The following is an 18,951-nucleotide window of genomic DNA, read 5'->3' on the forward strand; positions in this document are numbered from 1 at the left end:
TTTGCAAAGATTAAGGTTGTGGCTTATGCGGCTTATTGTTGCTCGCGGAAGACCACCCCTTGTCACTATAATCCTCTGTCATAACGTACACTTACTGATTGACGTTTTTGTCCGAACATTTACACAGCTATTTTTACGGAAGTTGACATTTCATATGGTATGCTGTAGCTAATTATGAACGTTTTACTCACGTTGATTTGATGTTTTGATAACGCACAAAAATTCCTCATTCAAAAACTAGTTTTTAGTTTATGATTTTGCATACCATCTTGTATATTTTAAAACAAACATACTACCCAGTTAAGTGCGAGTTAAACCGTTGCAAAAATTTCTCTTCTAAGGTCATAAGTATTAGTGTAGACTAATTAAATAGTTAAAAATAACTATTATGCAGAGTTTAATAGAGTTTTGAAATTTAAACAAAATGGCTATATTTGGAACCGGAAGTGTGTAAAGTATTCGACGGTTTTGTAGCATTTTCGTGAACTAGGATTTAAAAAAAAAAATGCCATCTCAAGAATTTGATTTTGTGAAAGATAAGTCGAGGTTATCATAAATTCATTACGTCACCGGGATGTAGCCCGCTTCAAATCAGTTCTTCAACAGTGAGAGAAAGTGCAGATAGTAAATCAGCCCTTTTTAACGTTGATTAAAACGTATGCAGGCATTGAATCAATGCTACAAAGGATTACTGAACTGACAGGGGCGCTCAGACGGCAAATCAATTGTCTGCAGACGTTAAATCAATGTAAAAAACTATTGATTTGTTGTCTGGGGGTATGAACTTTTTTAGTACGAAGTTCATGAGCTCAAACTCGTGAAGAATTTTTATGGCTTTTTTATTGTTACTCCTGACAACTTTTTGAGCACTGAATGAATGTCAGTTATCACGTGATACTTCAAACATTCAGTTCGGGATTGAAGCAGATGAAACCGGTTTTTGAGTTACAAGTCGACATTTGAAAGAACAACAAAAAATGATTTCATCATCGCGTCTTTGTAAACCAAGGGCAGTGGTCTTGCTATGAAATTCGACACTTCGTAAAAAATGCGAATACTTGTGTTTCAGGCAGATGTGAAAAGTTTTCATTCTAAATTGTCACATTGATGTTGAAAACAAAGCAATGTTTGATTGTTGAAAATTTTGAGAAGCAGTCGTCAGTTGAGCTTGAAGGAATCCACTATGACGTCACGCCACGGAAAGTGATTTGCCTCATGTATTATTGTCCGCACAATTTGCACCTGCTTACGTTGAAACAACACAAAATTCTGATCTCAAAGTGATAAAAACCGATTTTCTGGATGAATTACCTGAAGGTATTAATTGCTTCGATCGTGGCCAGCTTATAGTCTGGTCATGCTTCGACATGACGTCAACGAGGCGGGAGCTAGGAAGAAAAAGTTGTCCTTTGCAAAGATGTAGAATTGGCGACGTTTGGCAGCGGGGATGCAGTTGCATAAAAACATCCACAAGAGTTGGACTGGCCTTCACGATTTGAATTTGTTGAGGCATTCAGTGCGATATCATAACATAGGTTGTCTGTTTCGGCAACAAGCCGCTAGTATGGAAATACTGTACTCTGTTCCGCGTAGCTTCTCAACTCCTGGCATGTTATGTTATTTTTCTGCTGCATTTGCAGTAAATTCTTGTGGGGATATTATTTTTGCAACGTTGGCGTCTTGCTGAAAGAAACCACTCAAGTGTCAATGGCAACTACCCAGAAAATGGGTCAGGTGGATTTCGATGAATTACAAATTTTGCATCAGTCACATAAAAACGTTTTTTGGACTTATACAAAATTGACATTTAGGAAGCAGTAGTGTTATACAAAGTAAGCCTTCACAAACAAACAAAAAACTTTGTAAGAGTAGAAGTTTTAGTTAACTGACTTACCCCTACAGGCAGGCGCGGATTTATGGGGGGAGCCCAGGGGGCCTGGGCCCCCCCCCGAAATTTTGTGAAAAATTGTATGTTTCCGCATCAAATGGTTTGATATGCTTCTAAACAGCTGATATTAGTCCCTCGGCATCACAATTGATGAAAATGGTTGTTTTAATGTCTATTTTCTAGCATATCGTATATGTCGTAGTAGGCTATCATTGTTCATATCTGTTTAGCTTTTTCTTTCTTTTTAATTGATTTTCAAATTTTCTGGCCCCCCCCGAAAAAAACTCTTAGATTCGTGCCTGCCTACAGGCTTACACGTGGTAGTGTGCGTATGTTTTTATCTAGTGATGTTTTCTGTGTCACATGTAAGTTTCGTATGTTCCAGAACCACCGTCTGCTCCAGTCTCCCTCGCAGTAACGAGCAAGAACGCTACAAGCGCACGCCTGCGGTGGTCCCCACCTATGGAGAATGGGGGGAGGAACGATGTGTTTTACAGGTCGGTATCTTTTCCAATCTAAGGATAAGTCATAGAGAAATAAATGTCATGATGTGATGCTGAAATGTTTCAGTCTTAATCTGAGCTGTTTTTCAAATAGCTCTACTTAGTCGAATTGATAAATCTGTTTTGAAGTCAAAGAGTTTTTATAGTGAACAATAGTCATACAATTTATCTTTGCAGTGTGGATTGTGAAACCGCAGCCGTAGCTGACTCTGTTCCAAAATGGCTACCCTGTTCCTCCTCCGTTACGTATCTAGCGCCTACTCGCGATGGAAAATTTTTCAAAACCTTTCTCCAAGTTGGCAACCTAACACCGTACAAGAAGTACCGCATGACGGTGCACGCTGAAAACGGAGCATCCGCGGCAATGGGCGCTCAGTTGAAAACCAAAACAACATCTGAAATCAAGTTGCAAACTGAAGAATCAGGTTTGTGCAAATGATCTCCCATCTAACAGTATAGCATAGCTGGGTTTTTTTTTTCGGTCATTTATCGGTCATTGACCGATTTTTTAGCAAAATGACCGAAAAAAATATAGTCAATTCGGTCGAAATGTCCGAAAAAATATATAGTCAATTGACTATATATGACCAAAAATGACTAAAAATGACCGAAATAAATAAAAATGACCGAATTTTTTCAAGTCATTTCGGACAAATGACCGAAAAGTCTCAGCGAAAAAATAAACCCAGTAGCATAGTACTGAAAGAAACCCCAAAATTCTATTTCACCAGCTGACTTTACTTGTTCACTGACAATTTCAACTGTGTGACTTGATTGGTTATATTATGACTAAGACTTGTGGAATCCGTTGTTTAATCATAATAAAAACGTTGACTTCTTCTTCCGTGTTCGGTTTTCGATGACAAAATGCTATTTCTGGAACCTGCAAGTTTGTTTTGAGTGAGAAAACCCGTTTACAACGTTTGCTGATCGTAACACATGGCAAAAGTAACCTTTTTCTGCAGTGCTTCAACGTTGGCAGACATCATCAGAAAGCAGCATTTTGAAAAAGGTCAACTTTTGTTGCCGGGGATCGCCTGACCACAAAATGAGATTAATCGTCGAACGAGCAGCAAATCTTTCTTACCGTCGTTCGTAATTTGTTTGCAAACTGATCGTTCAAGTTCGTCATGAGCTCACTCGTGAAACAAATTGAGTAATCCATCGCTGAATTACGCACAATCCCCAACATTGTCTCACGACCAAACATAATCCAGACAGTAAAATTTGTTATTTTTACATTGATTCAAGAGTGTGCAAGCGTTGAATCAATGTAAAAATGACAGATTTGCTGTCTGGGAAGTCGACGTCAATTAAGTAAATTCTTGTTTCACTGGTTTTATTATCTATTTACAAAGCTGACAAATTGCTGAAAATGAAAGCTATTTCAGTCAGGGCTCAACCGTCTTAGCATGTCTAGTTAGCACAGTGGTTCTTTTAATTTGCTATTGTTTGGAATATCAACAACCTGAACTCGTTTCTTTCTTGCCAGCTCTTGTTTGCATTGCTGTGGTTTTTGATCACGTGACTTATAATTCGCTCTAGCGAATTAGGATTACACAAACGTAATCCTAATTTTTGCGCACGTTTCGCGTTTCAACTCGAAAGAATTTCCTCTTCCAAGGGCAAAATCGTGACGTGGTTTGTTCAACGCGGTAGATCGTGTTTAGTTGAATAGGAAGTGTCATGTTTTCACTGATAACTCACAGAATAGCGATTTTCTGCGTCTCGTCTTGCAACATGTAAAACACTACAACAGGCTGCTTTGCTTCGAATCCAGTCGAAACACTGAGGTCGTTTGTTTCGTTGTGAACATAAAAAACGAGATCAGGATGTTTTGGTTTGTGCCAATGACGGAAAATAATTCCCAATCCCTGGCCAGGAAAGGTTGCCGTTTTTAAATCGTTCAACATCGTTAAACGGTTTAAAAAAGGCAATTTAGCCCTCTGAGTCTCGCTGCTTCTGTATATCACTATATACGCCATGGCCGTCTATCAAAACTTGATTTTGTTGCTTATTTACTTTAATAACTAGAGAATTAAACATTTCAAAATATTCCTTAACAGTTCCTTCCCAAGTTTTCGACGTCAAAGCGACCAAACACGGCACTACAACTGTCACTCTGAAATGGCAAACACCGAAGCTACCGAACGGGATAATCAAAATGTACGAAGTGGAACTCCAGCTGAAAAGGAAGCCTGCCCACGTTCCTCATGGCCATGGGGATCACGTGATTCCTGTTGTTACCGAAGTGGGTTGGTTTTTTGTTGCAATCGCTAAAATAGGGCTGAGATTAACCAGATGTGCTTGTACAAGGCTTTGAACTGCTGAAAGTGATTTGCTACATTTTGTCCGCTAGTGATAGATTTAGTAAAGTTTTTTTGTGGAAAAAATAAAAGTACAATATTCTTGATGTTTTATGGAGGATTTATAGTGACATAGAAACACAAGTGTATGGTAAAATATTCAAAGACTTCGTGAATCGGCAGCCATGTTAATGTACTAACACAAAGCAAGGTAGGCCAAGATAGGTACATTGCTTGAAAAAAGTAAAAAAAAATTAAAATAGGTTTATATTCATAACTTTTTTTGCAGGTCATTACAAACAGTGTTCAGCTTGTTGGCCTCGACAAGGGCACAGACTACCAGGTTCGAATCCGAGCGAAGACGGCGGCTGGGTTTGGTCCCTTCAATCAACCTTCCACTATAACCACAATGAAAGCACCGGCTTCACAACAACCAGATGGAGGCTCTACAAACGTAGCTCTCATCATCATTGGAGCTTGTGGCGCGGTCGCAGTCGTGCTGCTGCTAGTCGTCGTCTACCGTTACCGCAGCAGTGGAAAGCTGTTTTGTCTTCGCACAACGAGAGCTAGGAGCAAGACCACGCAGTCTCACGTCATGAACGGGACAGCGTTGCAAGATTCACAACTCACGGAGAGATTGATCGGTAAGGGGGTTACGCGCAAAGTAGCCCGACTACTGCAAACCTATAGTCACGTTCTTTGAAATAACCACATGCTGAAGTAGTATATTTAATAAGAATGTTCGGTCCAGAAAATTAATGAACAAAAATTCATTGCTTTCCAAAGGCTTGGGATAAATATGATAAAACATATTTCCTAATTTCAAAACGGAAGTACAATAGTTTATCTTATATGTTGTGTTTAAAATCGCTTCAAGACCGTTCACCACTAACTCATACGTTTGCTTTAGTTATCCAGTATTCAAACAACGTAGTGAAAAATTCAATGCAAAATACATAGAACCTTCTAACAAGCAACTTTTCTTTGGTAGTAGCGCTTCCCCCGCTTGGCCAACGCATCTACGTCGACTATCCTGATCCGCAAGTCGCTATAACGAAAATGAAAAAAGAGATTAATCCGAAAGACATAAAGATTGAGGAAGCTATTGGCACTGGTATGTTTGCTGACGCGTCGTGTGATATTATGTCAAAAAACGTTTTGTTCGTTGACGTCATAAATTACATTGAAACATTGAGATAAAGGAATTGCCTACTGTAGCCTAGGTGCAGCATTCAGTTGATGTAAAAGTAGCGTTTTCTAGTTATAACAGCGTTTTATTAACACTTTTCATCAAAATCATACATATTCAATATTTGTTTCAGGGGAGTTTTCTGAGGTTTATAAAGGTAAACTCTACCACAACAGTCGATTCATTGATGTCGCCGTGAAGAAATTGAAGCCCAATGCCACCAAGAAAGACCAGGCCAACTTCTTAAGAGAAGCCTCCACCATGGCTCAGTTCAATGATCCCAATGTAGTCCAGCTCAAAGGAGTTGTGTTGAAAAGTAAGATTTTTTTTCTTCGGAAGTTGTGTTCTATCCTACCTAGTTACCATTACAAAGCTAACCATGTTTATTGTTTGCTGACTTTGGGATTGATCAACGACTGTTTATTTCGTCAAGAACATTATCTTGCTTGGTTTATGTGTAACTCTAAAACTGTTGTTTCAAAGTCTTTTGCTTCCTCAGATCAACCCGTGATGATCATAAGCGAATACATGGAACACAAATCGTTGGATGGTTATCTCAAGGTAAATCATATTAACGTTGCAACTGGTTGTATTTGCAGTGGAAAAGCGACAAAGCTGCGAAATCAAATTTTATCGCTGTTTTAGCTCCAAAAAAACAATCATGCGTAGTGTTGTCTAATTGTGGATAAAGTATCTTTGTCATTTTCTTGCAGTTGAAATATATCATTACACTGTGCAGGTGAACAAAGGTAAATTGTCGATCATTCAGTTGACGACCATGTTGAAAGGAGTGGCGAGCGGGATGCGATATCTCTCCAGCATCAAGTATGTCCATCGCGATCTTGCCGCTCGCAACATCCTCCTCAATTCCGATCTCGTCTGCAAAGTATCCGACTTCGGTCTCTCACGAACGCTTGAGAATGACCCGCACGCCACCTACACCACACAGGTAGGTTCAAACTGGGATAGGAAAAAAGCGTGTGTTGTTTTTATTGCTCATAGCTTTAAAAGGTTTGTTGTGATTTGTCTTCCAAACATGAATGAGCTTTAATTCTTTGAAACCTGTGCTCCAAAACTTTATTTATTTATTTTATACATAAATTGTTTTATTTCACCTTACTCTTACCCTTTTTATCCTATCGCTGACTTCTGCAATCTTGGTCGTTCAGTCGTCTGAAAGCGAATTGTTTGTCGTAACATCAAAAGTCACGTAATTAAGAATTGCAGCGTGAAATTCGTAACGACATCTCGTCATATGTAATATATATGACCGATCGATTTTAGCAAAGGTTAGGACAATGTATTAGTTGTTTTCGTCCATTTCTTGACCTGGCCACTCTTGACCTTTCACCCTTTGACGGCACAAGTGTCAAGAAATATAAATAAATATCTGTGATATACCGCAATTGTTTTTTTTTGTTTAGGGAGGAAAAATTGCCATCCGTTGGACGGCGTTAGAGAGCATCCTGTTTCGACAATTCACATCAGCCAGCGACGTGTGGAGTTTCGGCATAGTGATGTGGGAGGTTATGTCATATGGGGAAAAACCCTACTGGGACATAAGCAACGATGACGTCATCAAGGAAATACAAAAAGGAATGCGCCTGCCGTCTCCAGTGGTGAGTCTCAACGTAAAAGTATTGCAAAGTTTGCGTTTATTTTCTTCTGCATTTCAAAGCTAAAAACGCTTTTGAAATTTGACACTCCTCAAGAATGGCAAGCATTTGGTTGTTTAACCCTTTTCAATCAAGAAAAGGATTTTTGTGAGTCATCTACTCTGCAGCTCACCCAGACAACAAAATTCATCATTTTTACATTGATTCAACGTCTGCAGACATTGAATCAATGTAAAATGACGGATTTTGCTGTCTGGGTAGGGAGAACCAGTGGTCACAGAGTTTGACCCAACTAATAGATATTGATCCACAGTCTGGCGACGTTGAAACGATGTAAAAGTCGCAACTTTTACTGGCAGGGAATAATTTTTGCACGATTGTTGTAGTTTGATTTGCTCATGTCCTAATCATTGCTGCAAATAAAGGGCAACTGCTCTTGCAGACTTGTCCAAAGATCCTCCACGATACCATGGTGGACTGTTGGCAGGCCGAGCCAGCGGGGAGACCGACATTTGGCGAGCTGGTCCACCGGTTGGACGACTTATTGAAAGAACCTGACCGACTTGCACCAAAGCCGATCCATAGCGACTCAGCCAGAGCTATGTAAGTTGCCATGGTTTTGATTGTTGATATGCTGTATTTTTACTTTTAGTGTTTTTTCACTTTGAGTAAATGCAAGTACATGTTTTCACGATATTCAGCAGCCAGCCTCTTAAAACTACGCTTAGTAAACTGAACAAACTCAACACTTTCTTATTATGCAAAGCTCTTTTATGACATCACTGATGTAGGGATGAACAGGATCTTTTTTGTTTAGCGACTGGGGCTCTATTGCATGCATTCTGCGACTAATACTTTATAAGAATAATCACAATTCACAAGTAACGTTTTTGTTTTTTTTAGTGCTACTCCCAACCTGGGCAGAGCGATGAATTCAGGCGAAATTGACTCGGTTGCGAAGTTTCTGGAAGTTCAACGTTTGAGCGCGTACGCGGAGCATTTCAAAGAAAGAGGAATCGACAACTTGGAGAAAGTTTCGAATCTCACACTGAAGTAAGTTAACTTACCACAGTATCACTATCTGGTCCATTCCACTCGTTATTTTGTTGATTGCGGTTTCTATAGGAACCGTTGAAAGAGGAACTGCCAGTTCAAATTGGATTGAACTTTTTTTGTTGCATACCGAAAATGAAACACACACACAGTCAGGTCTGTAGGCACTAACACGGCCTACAGTGTGTACCTGAATCTGACCCATCAAGTACACGCTTAGTGAGTGCATCTTGGGTCAGATGTCAGTAAGGCTTTGTAGGCGTTTTTCTTTAAAAGTAACAACATGTTTTTAAAAGTATTTTTGCACTTATTGCCCCTGTTTTGTACAACACGGGAAAGTATTTTAAGAAATTAACTTACTTTTCCTGGTGTCATTTGTTGAATCATTTCGTAAACCAATTTGAAGTACATTACATCTTTAAATGACAAAATTTCTATTTTCTTTTTATTAAATTAGTTTTTGGTTTGCAGCGATTTGAAAGCCATTGGAATCGACGTGACTTTGCACATCAACAAATTAGAAAATGGAATCCGAACTCTGAAGCGCCATTTGAGCACTTGCTCTCCTCCTTCCTCCACAAGAGAATCCACCGTGTCCGATGAAGGATTAACTATGTCAGTTTCTCCTCAAGATAGTGTCTTGGTATGACGGAAGCAACTGTGAGCTACGAAGATGAGCGATATCTGTGCTTTTCTTGATGATTTTCCTCCTGAAGAATTGGACTGTTGAGACGTTGTGATGATCGCAAAAAAGTCCTGCAAGAGGAGCAGGAGGAAGAAGAAGTGTTTTTGTCAAATACTCAATCTCACATTGTGAAGCAACCTGAACTGGTCGCCACTTTTCATTGTTTTCGATTTTTCTATTTAATGTTTCTAGTTCAACAATGTACGAAACTTTTTATGACTTTTCTCGTTTGTGGGCTGAGCGTTGTTGTGTGGTCTGAATGCCTTCGCAAAAAAGAAGGTCATTTGTATCTTATTGGCTCACAGACCCTTGATATTTCCACCAGGTTTGGTGCAACGTAAGATTTTTTCTGCTTGATATTTTTTATGTTTTGCATCTTTTGATAACCTATTGTCCTATTGCTTCATGTTAAGTCAGAAAAGTGTTAGCGCAGTGTTATGCTCTCGATGTAACATTAGGCTACCAGTTATTTATATGACAGAATTTTTTAAAAAATCTTTATTTTTTATCACAAATCAGAATTAAATTGAAAACTTTGTTTTTGGTTCTTTTCCTGTAATGGTTTTCGAATTTTGCTGTTGCTCCTAAAGTTTTATCATTTTTGAATTTCTAAAATGAATCAGACGACAAAGAAAAATCTGATAATTTGGGGCATTTAAACATTCTTGCTTATGCAATATGCATGCAGTCTTGGTCAGAATATTGATTATATGCTGGTTGATCATAATTTACTGAATGTATTTTTACTGATGATCATTTTGAAGTTTGGTTTGGGTCAGTATGCTTGACCCTTTTTGTGATGGGCCATATGCTGCACCTCAGGCTTAGATGACCGTTGGTAGAGTTTGAAATGTTTCGAGAGACATAGGAAATTTATTTTTATGTTTTTAATGCATTCGGAATGCAGCCAATGATGCGTGAAACTGCATCACATTATTTCCATCATTTGTTGATGGTGCAGATAACTATAGTGTTAACTTTCGTTTTTTAGATAAAAAATGCAACAGAATCAAAATTTGAGTGATTATGATTTCAAGGTTGCAGGAGCCTACATTTATTCAGCAAAGTTATTCACTCGGTTGGTTATTCTGGGTTAAGTTATTCTTTTGTTTGGGAGGCACGTGATCAAGTGCTCCCCCTGCATCCGCTAATGGGGTGATGCTGCTTTAGGAGAACTGGCTGCGTAGCTAAGTTGTGCAACTCCTTTTTCAACGCTCAAAATGTTGGCAGTTTGAAACAGTTCAAAAATAATGACATGCCTGAAGGTGGACACGAATATTGCCTTACCTACCTTTCCTTCTTCAATCTAAATCTGCAACTACTTGGATATGACAGAAAAGAAGGAATACTAGAACTAGCCTACATGGCCATCCTTCAAGTTGTAACCCTTTGTAAAAGAGAGTTCTATCGTGGTAAAGATTCCACCTATCGCTCAACATCTTTCACATTGTGGTACGGTTATAGCAGTGCCGGATTAACCATTAGGCAAAGTAGGCACGTGCCTACAAGGCCAGTCAAAAATCCAGGCCACTTTAAAATCAGTAAAAATTTAGTCATGTTTTCAAATAATTATTTTCTAAACTAATAAGTAGGGCCATTTAAAGTCATTAAAGTCATATTTTTTTCTATGCATCAGTAAGTCGTGAAATCAATTTTAACGCAAAAACCGCATCCCTATGAGGTATATTAAGAAAGTTATGAAGTCATATAAAGTCATATTTTCCTGGTTAGGTCATAAATCAGCTTTTTAAGTTATATAGTCATATTTTTGAGTTATAAAGTCATACCGTTGTATACTTTAAATAAAAAGTACCAATTTAAGCGGTGAAGCAATTAAGCACTAAGAATGAAAGGCAATTTCTGATTGAAGGAAGGCAAACTGTAGGATTAGCCTACATAACACTTACAGTCACAGACCTATATTTTATGAGGTCACACATTGCATTAAAGTGAAAGAAATAGTCAATGCATGTTAGAAACGATTCCCCGCCCATTTAATATTATTGTTGTATCTCTGCTCCATTCTATTTTCATGCTTGAGTGACCCGGCCATGCATTAACAATTTTTGCTAGTTGATTTTTCTTTTTACGTTTTGGCATGGACTGGAGTGGTCATTGTTTTATAAATCTGGAGAACTGGAGATTTGGAGTGACTAGGGAATATGTAAGAATTCGGTAAGCAACTGTTTGTTTCGTTTTATTATTGTCGTTTTCAATACACCATTTCTTCTAATAAGTAAGGCCTGCACTTTATCCAGTCTAGGCAAAAAACGTTTTAGACAATGCATGGGAAGGTGAAGGAGTTATTGTAAAGAGCGTCAAAAATTCAGTCAACGATCCAAAGTTGACTAGTCAGTTAACAGAAATATGCCTCCACTACAACAATATTTCAAACTTAATACTCAAAATGGAAAGTTGTACGTACACCATCAAAGAGGCCCATGCTGATCTAAATGCCCTTGATTTCAGAAAAGATCCGCTTGAGCTCAAAAATTACATTAAGAAGCGATTGGACAAAAACGGTGTGAAACAAATTATGGAGCTACAAAGACAAGACATTACACCAGCGCTTTATGCAAAACTGCAGAAGTGTCAACCCACGTCAGCGTCTGTGGAGCGCTCATTTTCCTTACTAAAGTCATTTTACGTCCAAATCGTAACTTCAAAAACTCTAACATTCCACACTACGATGAAACTGCACTACAACAGTGGTTTAAAATAAAAATGGATGTGTATTACTGTTATGTTGCGTATGTTTTACTCTTTAGTTCCGTGAGTGACGTTGTTCGCATGTAAAAATAAACGATTTTCACATAAAGTCATATAAAGTCATATTTTCCAAAAAATAAAGTCATATTATTGATTTTTTAAGGTCATATAAAAATGGCCCTACTAATAAGTATTCATCTTTATAGCTCTGTTTTTCCAGATGAATTAAAGGTTGCAAAAATCGCAATTTTGCAAAAATCGCAAAAATTTTCCATAGACTAGTTTTATGGTGCAATTGAAGCTGTGACTTGTGAACCGTTTCTTATCGGACGTTTTATGCTTCTAAGAAAAATGTAAGTTGTTAGTTGATTATTGATATGAACTTTCTAGCCTAATGTTGTGATTTAGAGCAGGGTGGTCTAACCCAAACGCAATGCAAAAATCGTAATTTCGCAAAAATCGCAAAAATTTTCCATGGACTAGTTTTATGGTGCAATTGAAGCTGTGACTTGTGAACCGTTTCTTATCGGACGTTTTATGCTTCTAAGAAGAAAAAATGTAAGTTGTCAGTTGATTATTGATATAAACTTTCTAGCCTAATGTTGTGATTTAGAGCAGGGTGGTCTAACCCAAACGCGGGCCGCATGCGGCCCGCGGACATATTTTGTGCTGCCCGCAGAGCACTTTTGATGCACAAGAAACCATTGGGTACCACAAGTTTCAAAGTGCTCTCCAGGAAATCTCTGGGGATGCTACTCAGAGTGGCAGCACACGAAATGAAGCAGGTGCATTGGCCAAACACATGAACACCCTTGAAGTTGCCCTAATGTGCATACTTTGGAACAATATTTTGCAGCGCTTCAATACTAGTAGCAAGTTGCTTCAAAGTTCTACTATCGATCTGACACTAGCCATTGGTCTGCTGAAGCTTGGATAAATTTTTGGATGAGTGCAGAGAGAATTTTGACTGTTATGAGCAGCAGGCACGTGATTGCTGTGGCAGCAGCATATATAAATCTGAAAGTCGGCGAGCACCAAAGCGGCAGAAGCATGTCAGTGATGGAGCTGCTACAGATGGTGTGGAAGGAATGTCCGGCCAGCAAAAATTTACAATCAACACGTTTTATGTGATCATCGACCAACTGAAGTGCACCACAGAAACGTATCGATGCATATTCCATGGTGCTGCAGAGGTTTGGAGTTTTGACTGAGTACGACTCCATGTCTGTTAAAGACATCGATGTTGCTGTTGCAGGTCTGGTTGGTGTGTATTCAAAGGACCTGTCTTCCGACTTCCCATCAGAATTTCGTCAGTTTATGTGCTGGTATAAAGAGCAAAGACGCGATGAAACAACAGCAACAGGAAGTGCCCAGAAGATATTTAAAATGCTGCACACTAGCCTACTGGTGTTTATAATGCATTTCCGAACACTGAAATAACACTTAGAATGTACTTGTCTTTAATGGCTACGAATTGCTCGGGGGAACGCTCGTTTTCACAACTGAAACGAATTAAAGACGTTAAACGATCAACAATGTGTCAACAACGTCTTAGTACACTGGCACTTTTGTGTATTGAAAGCGATCTACTTCGTAAGATTGACCTCCAAAAATTAGTTAACGAGTTTTCAATCGCAAAAACGTGCAAAGGTGCTATTTAATTAGGCATATATGACCAAGTTTTTGCACGGTACCCTGTGTTATAGTTGCAACAACGATCTTTGTGACAATGATTTGGCAACACTGATAATTCTAATTTTTTAGTTGGCAACCCTGATTTTCGGGCCACTTATATAATGTGCCTACAGGCCAGCAGACCCCCGGCACTGGGTAAAACCACAGAAGTTTAAAACGTGCATGCGATGTAAATTTAAAGCATGCATACGTCGATTGAAGTAAAGTCAAGCACGGCCACCCAGTGGCGCGGGAACTATTTTTCTCTAGGGGGGGCTGAAGCTGCCATTAGTGTTGTGAGCTTCTGGGGGGCTTCGCCCCCCAGACCCCCCTTGTGTAGGGAAACGTTTAAAACTGGTAGCAACTTTTATAGGTCCCTCCTGTGTGTAAAACGACGCCAAAACACACACATTGTAAGTTGTAAGAAACGAAGAACGGCAGCAACAAAGCAGCTGTTCAGGAAATTAAAAAGTAAACGAACAAATTAGAAAGTGATGTGAAAACGACAGTTTGTGGAAATGAGTTCTCACACTCTTTCGAAGATTGCCTTTCGCTCAGGTTTTTCTCTAACTTGTATGAACTGTGTCATGAGCTTTTTGACATCGACAGCGTTCAAAATGTTTTGGTGGACATACATCAACGCAAGATGAGTACGGTAAGTCTGTATTGTGTCATTGAGCTTCTCAACCACGTTTTCAGGCGTCTTAGAGCAGAAAAAGAACTTTCTGATGATGCAGCTGAAACCGGGAGGCAAAGGCAGAGCTCCACGAATTTTCACGTTTCTTTGAAAAGATCAGTGTTGGAGGGTTTGGTTGCGATAGTATCTCAGCAACCTTTTGAACGGAGTTTGCGGTTTTTCCACTTATACAGCATCGCTGAGCAAGGTAAGTTCCGTTTTAGGCGATTTTTTCTGATGGCATCCGGTAACCTGATCTCAGTATCAGATTCTTCCTCACCGTTTGCACAGCTCAGAAGGGCCTTTTCTCTGGTGGCTGCTGTAAGCTGATCCACTTGGTCGAATCTTCGATCAAGCTCAGCTTGAACAACTCAAGGGCTTTGATGTATTGCCGTTTCCACGCTCCTTCTCCCGCAGACGACAAAGCATCCGATTCCTCTGTGTTTCAAAATTTTGCTGAAGTTTTGCTCACTCGGAGATCCTTTGGCGTCTTTAAGCTATTGGCAGACGCTGGGACGTTCGCTGCTTCCACAAGCTTGGAAACGGATTCATCTTTTCTGAGATTTTTGATCCGTTTGCGGAAACTGGTGATGGATCCAAAGCTGAAGAAGCGGAGATCTTCTTGTTTTGGAGCTGTCTAGCGACGGCTTCTGCAGGCTGAAAAACTTCACCTCTGCAGGTAATCGCAAAATAAAGCCGCAACGTGTGTGCTTATTTACCAAGCTGAATAGGCTATCTTTGCACGTGCGTCTCCTTCCATTGCACTATCTATTGTCATGTCGGTCAGACATTGCAACAGGGGAGGGTAGCACTTAACAACACGAACGAGGGCAGAAGCACGAAAGCACCAACGAGTAGGACACAAACCCAGAAAATTGCAGGCAACTTCATCGGAACCAAAAAACGACATGAATAAAGATTTACGTTTAGACGATTCACGAATTACAACTGCCTTGAACGAAGTTTAAGGCATCGGCAATAAGCCTCACCTCCTTTACAACGTCTTGCAAAATCAAATCGAGAGCATGATTACTGCAGTGAATGTATAACGATCCAAGGCATAATGCTTTAAGTTCGGCCGCACTCCGTTATAACAACCAGATCTCTTGCTGTTCTATGCTGTAAGTGTAAAGTGAATATTGCAGAATGATGTCCAATAAACGATGGAACGCCGTGTTAGTAGGGAGGGTGGCTGGAACCGCTACTGCGAGGTATAGTTCCCTGTGAATGACGACTCTTTATTTCGAATGATGAGCGCGATCACACGTAATAGGAACTCGATCGATTCATCGTAGCAATTATTGCTCGAATAATTTTCTGAAAATATGTTATGTACCTTAAATTATCAGAATTTTCTAGGGGGGGCTGAAGCAATTATCCAAAATTCCAGGGGGGGCTGAATTAGCTCTAGGGGGGGCTGAAGCCCCTTGAGCACCCCTACTTCCCGCGCCCTTGCGGCCACCAAACCTAACAGTTTAAAATAGATGAATTAGTTGAAAGAATCAGTTGGCAATATTTTTGGACTTGAAATAATTTTTAGTACCTGTAACCTTTTCAAAGGGCCCGGGAACCTAAAGAAACCACTGCTTGTTTTGTGGTAGGCCTATAGTGCATTTTTCTTAAAACCGTCTTTATTTGAGTAATGAAAATCTCCATTGGTATCGGCTGAAATAATTCTCTTAACGGCTCTACCTGTGGCAGACCCCGAATTTCATTTTAATTTAATTTTTAAAAATTTACCAAGTTGCCAATCAAGAACCCTTCTGGACAATGCACAACACGGGGAATGCTGACATAATTTACGAGTTCTGCATCAAGTTCATCAAAGTTCATAGGCATGACAGACGGCGATACTCCAGCTGCTACTTTGCAGCGTAGCCTGATGATTCGAGGTTGTGTGATTGTTTTGATTAGTGCTCCATCATAAATTGAAGTGGCAAGCAGACTAATTTTCAACTGCATTAAGTGCTCCATTTGTTGTTTAGAAGAATTCTTTCCTGTCTGTTGCAGCCCGGTTAGCTCAGACGGTAGAGCGTTGGACTTTTAATCCAACGGTCAAGGGTTCAAGTCCCTTATCGGGCGATTTGCTTTTAACCACACACATACTGGCCAAGTTAAAGGTTATAAATTTGTTTAAATTATTATTTAAAACGACGAATTTAAGCCGAAACGAAACCATGGCTACGCAATCTTTTCAGGGATGTGGAAATATTTTTGAATAGGCTGATCACTTTTAAACCTGCATAAGTTTTATGATTTGGATACAAACCTGCAAAAGACCTTGATTAAAACAGATTCAACAGAAAGTCTGTTCCGATGTTGTCAAGGCCGTTGAGAGAGTAGTCTATAGCTAATTATAGGGCCGGGTAGCCTACCAATAAAATCCTTTGGCCCAAAATCAAAGCACTTTCCGAAAAAGACACTAGGCTACATCGCAACAAACGCGATGGTTTCTTCTAGTCCCGGCTGCAAATATCTTACAAATGGTTCTTGGCTATATTAGTTGGTTTTGAATCCTTATCTTCGGATTGAGAAAACCTTGATAGGTTATTCCTGGTAGTTTCACAAAAGCTACTTGTAGAGGCTTTTGACGTAGGGCCGCGGTTACTGAGATTGACAGAGTGAAGTTTCCGCTTGTTGAAATCAGGTCCGGATTTAGGGAGGGGCAGAGGGTGCAGGTGCCGCGGGCCCCCGACTTTTGAAGGGCCCCCTACGTGGAAAAAATGTGATTTTTTGTTTTGTTTTTCATTCAGCCTTTGAAGTTTCCGCAAAATGCTGTGCAGTGCTGGATTAATGCTACTGTAGACGTAGAGGTGGTTTTTTGCGCCGTAGGCGCAAAATTTTTTTTTGCACGGGGCCCCCCCGATCTAAAAGTGCCCCGGGCCCCCCATCTGCTAAATCTGGCCCTGGTTGAAATGTTGTTGCCGTGGAATTATTCGCATCTATTAGGTGCCGCTGAATGGAGAGCAGTCCTTAGAATGCGTTGTTCAAGCGCACACTCCGAGAGTCGAACCAGCGTCGGAAACCGCCAAGGAGTGTCCCAGGTACGTGTAACAACTAGAGATGTAAAAAAACGTTTTTTTTTGTTTTTAAAAAAAACGAGCTCGTTTTTTTTGTTTTTTATCGTTTTTTTTTTGTTTTTTTGCTTATTTTGACATTAAATGTCACAATATGCAGCAATTAGGGTAAACTCATTGCAATAGCGTCTCTTTCAACAAAGAAACAGTCTCATAACTCGTATAACTTACTTTAAATCAGACTATTTGTTTGTTTGTTTGTTTATCTTTATCCTGCATTGCGGGAAAGCGGACTTGAGCGCTATGCATCGGTGTACGCCTTCCGACATACACCTGACCCACGCTGCAGCCGACGGCAATGTCTGTTTTCCGGTTGTCTACTTTACTTGTGACTTAAATTTGGTACTACCCATAACTCAAAATCGATCACTAGGTAGAGGCAATTATCGTTAAGTTTCTTGCCCAGAGAAACAACAGCAAGTGCGGGTGGCTGGAGTCGAACATGCAGGCTCTCGACTGCGAGCCCAACGCGCTAACCACTCGGCCACGGCTATATGTCTGGTATAGGCCTATTTTTTCATTGCAATTTTGTAGATCCCAAGTCTCAACACACGAGCCATAAAGATTTCTCACTGTCTCAAATAGTAGTAACAGTGTCCTATGGTTGGCACATCTCAAGTATTGTCTGTAATTTGGTCGAGCCAGTTGTTAAATGCAGTACCACACTCGTGTACAGTTTCGAAGCCACCTGGGATTTTGGTTAATGGGCATGTTAGGAACAGGTGGTCAGTGTCCGGTTTTTCTACTTAACAAAGGCACTTTTGACCAGCACTCCACAGTCCACACCTTTTCCAGTACAACGCCAAGAGGTTGTTCCAGTTGATGTGCATTTGGTGCAAACTTGATGAAAATCACACAAGCGGTTCTCGAGTTATAAGTGAAGTAACCTTAGCCACTAGGTGGCTTCATAGATAAGGAGCAATAGAAAAATGGCAATATCTCAAGAACCGCTCAACATATTTGGATAATTTTTACCTCTACCCCATGTTTTCTGGGGTGGGCTATCTGTTTATGAACATTAAAACAAGTTTTGGCGACTACTTTTTCAGATAAAAAGAAATTAACCTCTTGTCGTTACGCACCAATAAAACCATGATGCGTAACTTTAAAAAAAAAATTTTTTTAATCGGGTAGAGGAAAGATTGACGAAAAGTTTGGCAAAAGGAGTGTAGTGCTAAAGTCCCAACTTTTAGCCCAAATCACATTTAACTGCAGTGAAAGATGGAAACATTTTGATGCTTTTTATTTTCGCTGAAGAGATTCAATACTCTTTTGTGATGTCATAGTCAAATTTGTTTTCCCTTAATCACACCATTGTGCTGTCATAGACATTTTTAAAAGAAGTATGGTTGCACTTATCCATCCAAATTGAACTACTGTAGTTTTCAGGACTTTGAGACTTTAGCACTTTTCTGTTTTTGCCAAACTTTTCATCAATCTTTCCTCTAACCAACCAATAGAAAAAAAAGTAAAGTTACGCATCATGGTTTTATTGGTGCGTAACGACAAGAGGTCAATTCTCACTCCTTTTTACTCCAGCGTAGTTCCCAAATAAAATAAGTTTTCATCTTTGAT

General features: G+C 39.7%; 1 protein-coding gene and 1 non-coding gene across 3 annotated transcripts in view; both read left to right on the top strand.

The window, feature by feature from the left end:
- Positions 1-10,249, top strand: part of LOC145765942 (ephrin type-A receptor 4-like) — a 31,137-nt gene extending 20,888 nt beyond the window's left edge. The window contains exons 8-19 of one of the 2 annotated variants that reach the window (XM_082577602.1): positions 2,274-2,385; positions 2,569-2,816; positions 4,458-4,642; positions 4,987-5,341; positions 5,689-5,811; positions 6,020-6,202; positions 6,386-6,447; positions 6,626-6,835; positions 7,311-7,505; positions 7,945-8,105; positions 8,406-8,555; positions 9,027-10,249. In XM_082577602.1, coding sequence (XP_082433728.1) covers positions 2,274-2,385; positions 2,569-2,816; positions 4,458-4,642; positions 4,987-5,341; positions 5,689-5,811; positions 6,020-6,202; positions 6,386-6,447; positions 6,626-6,835; positions 7,311-7,505; positions 7,945-8,105; positions 8,406-8,555; positions 9,027-9,204 — 2,162 coding nt within the window. In that variant the 3' untranslated portion in view covers positions 9,205-10,249. The remainder of the gene's footprint in view (positions 1-2,273; positions 2,386-2,568; positions 2,817-4,457; positions 4,643-4,986; positions 5,342-5,688; positions 5,812-6,019; positions 6,203-6,385; positions 6,448-6,625; positions 6,836-7,310; positions 7,506-7,944; positions 8,106-8,405; positions 8,556-9,026) is intronic. The other variant, XM_082577603.1, reaches the window with a different exon arrangement.
- A 6,059-nt stretch (positions 10,250-16,308) lies between these two features.
- On the top strand, positions 16,309-16,381 carry Trnak-uuu (transfer RNA lysine (anticodon UUU)). The gene has a single exon. It is a non-coding gene; the product is annotated as a tRNA-Lys (tRNA).
- Positions 16,382-18,951: the final 2,570 nt, after the last annotated feature.

Source organism: Aplidium turbinatum, chromosome 3 (genome assembly GCF_918807975.1).
Source record: "Aplidium turbinatum chromosome 3, kaAplTurb1.1, whole genome shotgun sequence".
Taxonomy (NCBI): domain Eukaryota; kingdom Metazoa; phylum Chordata; class Ascidiacea; order Aplousobranchia; family Polyclinidae; genus Aplidium; species Aplidium turbinatum.